Here is a 6,000-nt window from a genome sequence, read left to right on the forward strand (position 1 = left end):
AAACTGCAAACTAAAACTAACTTAAAGCTGTCAACATAAATGTAGTGGAGTAAAACCCACAATATTTGCCTGCAAAATGGAGTGAAGTAAAAGTATAAAGTAACATAAAATGGAAATAATCAAGTAAAGTAGCTCAAAAATGGTACTTCAGTGCAGTACCTAAATGCACATAGTAAATGAATTTAGTTACATCCCAACCAGTGTTTATGGGTGCCCACAGACAAAGTTCTAGTTGTGGACAAATGCATTAATAAACCCTTATATCTGCTTACATTAAGGTGTGTTATAAACCATTAATTAAATGTTTATATGCTGATAATAAATGCTCCATCAAATACGAAAGATAAAAAATAAGCCAGCTCTTTCAAATATATCTTCCTTTACTTTATTCATGGTCTGTACAGTATTTCATTTCCAAAGTCTCTATCATACTATACGACAATAATGGCTATCATTTACTACAAAAAGGTTGCATAAATAATTTAAATGTGGAAATAAAAAATAAATATGCCGTTCATTCTTTTATAACAGTCCTTCTTTTGCGTCTGTAGAAAAACAGCCCTCGCTCCCTCTTTAGTGAGGGCACCACTGCCATGGACCACACAGGTATGATATGTACAATCACAGCTCTCAGCTTCCAGTTGCTATTTCAAAACAAACATTTAGGAAAAGAAGCAAACATTGTCAGTACAGTTTAGACAAAAAAAAAATTAAAATCAGGAAGCAAATATGAGTGGAAAAATGACAGAGTGCTGACAATATGCGGAAACATTGTGAATATTCTTCATGAAGTACAGTCCCATTGCTGAGGAAGGAGGTTGTGTTGTCTGCAATGACAAACTGGGGCCAGATTTTATCAGTCAATACGCTGAATTATTGTGTTCTTTGTGTTATTTTTACTCCTATCTTTCCTGTTTGAGCTATTTACAGCATGGGAGCGGAGAGGGTGTCTCGAACACAACGGATGGATTTTGGCTGCGGATGGTTGATCGCTGCTCTATTTGGCCCGGTACAAAAGAATTCCGGTGTGGGCGTGCTGGAGAATGCTCTGCCCTTAAGTAACAACACAACCACACTCAATTTTCTGATGCCTTCCTCCTACACACATGTGCACTTTTTTTTCTGTGTGATTCCAGCAAACAGGAACTGGCTAGAGGAAATGGCTTTTTATGACTCAAATAACACAGGAATGAGCTCATTTAGTAAATAAGAGGAGTCACAGGAATGCCAGTGCCCTCGTGGTGTCAAAACTGCTCCCCCCCCATCCCATATCTCTGTCTCTCCTGACTCTTCGTATCTAGTCGTGGGAACCACTGTAACTGACAGGCCTGGTTGGGGCTGCTGCAGCGTGGAGAGTGCCGTGGGGCTGTCCTGATGAGGCCTTTAGTAGGCTGTCAGAGCTGCCTGGACCACCGTACAGGTCAGGGCCTCTCAAAACCTGTCAACATCCCACCATCAGAGCCCCCAGAGCTGCTGCAATCTCCTCCCCACACACACACACACACACACACACAGCCAAAAGGAGATGGATTACAACCACTTTGGAGCGAAGATACACCTTTACAGCTTTAAAACAAGGCTGTGTTGCAGTGTAGCTCTGCAACTGCTGGATGTTTGTACAGATGGGGCTCGAAGCCTCAGGGAAGACTTCTCATTAAATTAAATCTGTTTAAGTGAAGGACAGAAACCAAGCCCAGGCAGGTTTAGAGCAGTTGGGGCGATCATATACTTGTGCTACATCTCCTGACCAGTCAAAGTTGTGGCAAGCCCCTGGCACTCATGCAAATAAGCAGCAAATTTCACAAATATGCTGACAAGTGGTTGAAAAATAAAGACCGATGACTTAAAACCAGCCCAGCAATTAGCTTATGAATTCGCTCGCTTTGAAATTTCCTTTGCATCTCCGCCCTATTTGAAGGAGATATGTTGTGTGTTGTGTAACATGTGTGTGCGTGTTTGTGTGTGTGTGTGTGTGTGTGTGTGTGTGAGTGAGTGTGCTTTGGTGTCTGTCCTTTGGATGCTGGAGAGGAGCATCAGTACGAGTTGCCCAACAGTGTCGGCGTGTTGTTCTTGCTCCGGTCTTGAGACAGACGACTGTGCTTCTTGTTGCGTTGCGTCTTCGGGACCTCCTTGGCCTCTGATTGGTTGTGGTGGGGCCTGAAGCGCTTGCACTTGCAGGAGGTGACCACGCGGATTTTGTAAGTCCGAGCGTTGCCGTTGGGACAGTGCAGCTGGACCCTCCTTGTCCGGGAGTGGGCCGGGATGCAGCGGTAGTCCGAAGCGCTGCCCCTCCACCACTTGCCGCGGCCGATGGAGTTGGGCATGAGGTGTGCCGGCATGCACTGGCCCGAACACACCAGCTCCTTGACAGGCTTGGCACTGCGGCAAGACCCGTCGGTGATGTAACGGGTGGAGCGCAGCTCCCTACAGCTCAGCTCCGAGGCACCTGGGTTGAAGAGCAGAACATCACAGTTACACTCGTGGCTTCAGCCCAAAACAAACACTTTGAAGTGCTGCATACTGGAAAGGACATTCTGCAGGTTAACTGCCTCAATGCTGCAGCTGTGTCTGACTCCAATACGTGCTAACATCTCGGATTCTGTCAAAATGAACTCACCATTTGTGTTGTTGTCTGTGGAAAAACAACACAAGTAAGATACAAACTGAGCAGGCAGTTCATTTCATTTCATTCTGATCCTGACATATTGTGAGACACAGAAGTGCAGCCGAAAAATGCACTTTTATAAGTTCAACTTAATGCAACAATTTTTTCATTTAGGTAAATATTTGAGAGATCATATCAGAGCCTCTGAATCTGATTCATGGTCTGATCATTAGCTGACGACAGGGCTTGACAAAGAGATCCAGCTGGCAGCAATCAGCTGATAGCAAATCCAGACCAGAGGGCCATTAAACAGCTCAATCAAATCTAATGGAGGTTTGGGCTGGAAGAAAAAGCTGGCATAGAGCGTTGGCCCTCAGGAAATGTATGTGGTGATGGAGGAGTAAATAGCTGTCTGGTTATTTTAAAGCAACTGTACAATTTTGAACGAACTGGACATCTGCCAGACTGATTTGAGACAACGCACTCAGCCTGTAATCCCATGTTTCAGCCGCAGCTTTTTAACAGCCTTACGCATGAGTTATTGACCCGTGTTTTTTTTTACAAGCAGTGTGTAAAAAAGGGGCAAAGGAACGGTTGGTTAAGAAATAATACACTCAGAGAGGGATCTGTTTTCCTCTGTGGCTTTCTTTGCAAAAAAAAGGGCTGAACAAAGGATTTATGTGAAGTGACTTCCTTTTTTATTTTCTCCCCATGAGAACCTGATCTAGTGTTATTCTGTGGCCGCCGCTGAAGGGACCACAGTAGTATACAATGCCTACAGCATGCACTGGGCAGCGGTTTGCACCAATTACCACCGTATCCCAGAAAGTCAGGTTGTCTTGTTCAGTGAGTTTGGTTTAATCCAGTCTCGCTGTGCCTTTTCCCCCTACATTTCCTGTTACTCGTCTCCACTGTCAGCCTGAAAAAAGCATTACTGATGATGGTGGCCTGCACACGAGACTACTGTACAGTTGCGTGAGCTGTTCTTCTCCCCCTGGGAGAGGACTGGAGGGAGGCCAGGCAGTGGTCAAAGCCTCTGCTGTGACCCCGCAAGGGACCGGGAGCAGGCCGTCCCAGGACGAAAGCTGAGAGATGGATGAAGAGAACAATCCAGGAGATTTCTGTCTCCCTGTGTGAACCTCAACACATGCTCCATATGAAAACAAAGGGATGCACTTTTCCACCCCCCCCCTCCCCCTTTTCTTTGGAGGACAAAATAATAATAATAATAATAATAATAATAATAATAATAATAATAATAATAATAATAATACAATTAGCACAATATTGTTTAATGTGTGGATTTGTGGTCCTCGACAGACAAAAATCAGTCACACTAACACATCCTTCCAAGACTTCCTAATTCCCCTTTGTCAGCTGTTTTATCTTCTAATCTAACCAATCAATCAAGCTCCTTCTCCTCGAGTGCCCGTGATTAAATGAAGGCCAGTCTGTGAGAATATTGCACCACCCATCTTGAAATCCACGAGCGTGACATTACTCTACATGCATCGCTCGATCAGAACATACAACCTTTTACTGGCCACAGGTGGGAATCATTCTCAAAAGGCAGTGTTGCATTTAAAAAGCAATCCCCCCCCCCCCCCAAAAAAAAGCATCCCCTGAAGAAAAAACTTTTTTTGGTTTAGGGAGACATGTTGTTGCAATCAAATGGTTATGGCGTACTGCAAGTAGAGCTTGACTAATAGTATAAAGAGAGAAGTAAATAACCTGAAAGACAACGTGAAAAAAAAAGCCCTGATGTCTCTCTGAATGTTCCACTTCAGGATTGTGTAGGGGAAGAAACCACAAGAATGTGTGTCTGTGCCGCTCTCATCACCCTCAAACTCTGGCAGCAGATTAAGCAAGAAAACACTCTTCCCACACAATCAGGGAATCAGTGTAAGAATGAAGTCAAATGAAAAGGAAGGTTGTCTTTGTGCGGTTTAAAAAATAAATTAAAAAAAAAGTCAGATTCACTGATTCACCTGATCACCAATTCTTACATTTTTTTTTCAAAAAGGTGGATCAAGTCTAATTAAACAATTTAGTCCGTTAGAACAAAACCACACAATTAATAACAGGTAAACTTATCAAATGTATTAATTTGTTTAGGCTTTAAATATGATTTCATAATATTATATCATTTGTGGGGTCAACAGGACAATCTGAGCGCACAATCCCCACAAATAGGCCTACAGAAATGCATTGATTTAATCCCAAAAAGAAAATATATTTCTTGTCAAAAATTAAAAAAAAAACAAAAAAAAAACGTCATAAACGGTTAAGTATAAAATTCTATATTAAACAATATATTTTAATGCTCTCGCGCACTTGTTCACATGCGGTCGCTTGCAATGAATTTTCGGCTTCAAATGCCACGTTAGGCTACAGGCTATAATATGATTATATGTTATTTTTCATGTTAGTTTCCTCACTTTTACGCATCAAAGGCTCAAATGAAACGACCCTTTTAAGGATGGCCTGGGTAATTATGTTTCCAACATTGCACCAAATGAATTAATAGGCTTTAATCTGATTTCTTTCTAAACGCCTCAAACGCTCCAACTCGAATAGTTTTCCTTCCATTTAAACATCTAATGAACTTAAAGGAGAACTTACTGTAGGAGACTGTGTTTGCTGTCCTCCCGCCGTTTTTCGCCCTGTTATTCAAAGTGTTGTTGTTGTTGTTGTTGTTGTTGTTGTTATTATTGTTATTGTTGGTATTGGACGCCGGTGGTGTCGCCTCCTGAGGTGTCCGAGTGTTTTCTCTGTACTCCGGTAAAATCTCCGTGGCTCCGTTCTTCAGCAGCTTCCACCCCCTGACGGCGGTGCAGCATCCCTGGAGCAGCACGAGCGCCGAGCTGGAGACGAGGAGGGCCAGAGACACCTGCATGATGGTCGCGCGGTCGGCGCCACGAATCAAGCAAAGACGCACGAGGAGAATTTAAAAAACAAACCCCACACACACACATACACACACACACACACACGAGACACACAGAGAGAGAGCGAGAGAGAGAGAGAGAGAGAAAGAAAGAGATACCCGCTCGGACAACTTGGTCAGTTCCTGAATGCACGAGGCGCACACGGTATTTAAGCCTGCGCGAGCTGTCGTCAAAGCTGACAATTAAGCGCTTACACGGAGTGGGAGGGGTCGGACCTGGGAGAGAGATTCATTGAGAAACCTGGAGGGGAGAGAGAGGAGAGGAGACTGGAGGAGTGGGAGAACATTGAGAGGAGGAAGGAGGAGGAGGAGGAGGAGGAGAAGAGAGAGAGAGGAAGAGAGGAGAGGGAAAGAAAAGAGAGAACTGTTGGAGAAAGAAGAGAAGAGGAGAAAATAGAATAGTGGGAGAAAGAGGAGAGGTGAGGGAGGGAGGAAAATAAAGAGGGAA

General features: G+C 43.8%; 1 protein-coding gene across 1 annotated transcript; it reads right to left on the minus strand.

The window, feature by feature from the left end:
* Positions 1 to 362: 362 nt before the first annotated feature.
* sost (sclerostin) lies at positions 363 to 5,783 on the minus strand. The gene is made up of 2 exons (XM_078279487.1): positions 5,228 to 5,783; positions 363 to 2,446 (listed from the first exon to the last, which is right to left on the minus strand). Exons 1-2 carry the CDS (start codon positions 5,499 to 5,501, stop codon positions 2,034 to 2,036), a joined length of 687 nt encoding a protein of 228 aa, XP_078135613.1. The 5' UTR covers positions 5,502 to 5,783; the 3' UTR covers positions 363 to 2,033.
* Between the last annotated feature and the right edge of the window lie 217 nt (positions 5,784 to 6,000).

The sequence above is a fragment of the Sander vitreus genome, chromosome 21 (genome assembly GCF_031162955.1).
Source record: "Sander vitreus isolate 19-12246 chromosome 21, sanVit1, whole genome shotgun sequence".
In the NCBI taxonomy this organism is placed as follows: Eukaryota; Metazoa; Chordata; class Actinopteri; order Perciformes; family Percidae; genus Sander; species Sander vitreus.

Bases quoted from the DNA above. Each gene is read 5' to 3' on its own strand.
- sost (XM_078279487.1), bottom strand. From the start codon at position 5,501: ATGCAGGTGTCTCTGGCCCTCCTCGTCTCCAGCTCGGCGCTCGTGCTG. The intron at 2,447-5,227 runs GTAAGTTCTCCT...TCTTCAACCCAG, and splicing joins AGCAAACACAGTCTCCTACA to GTGCCTCGGAGCTGAGCTGT.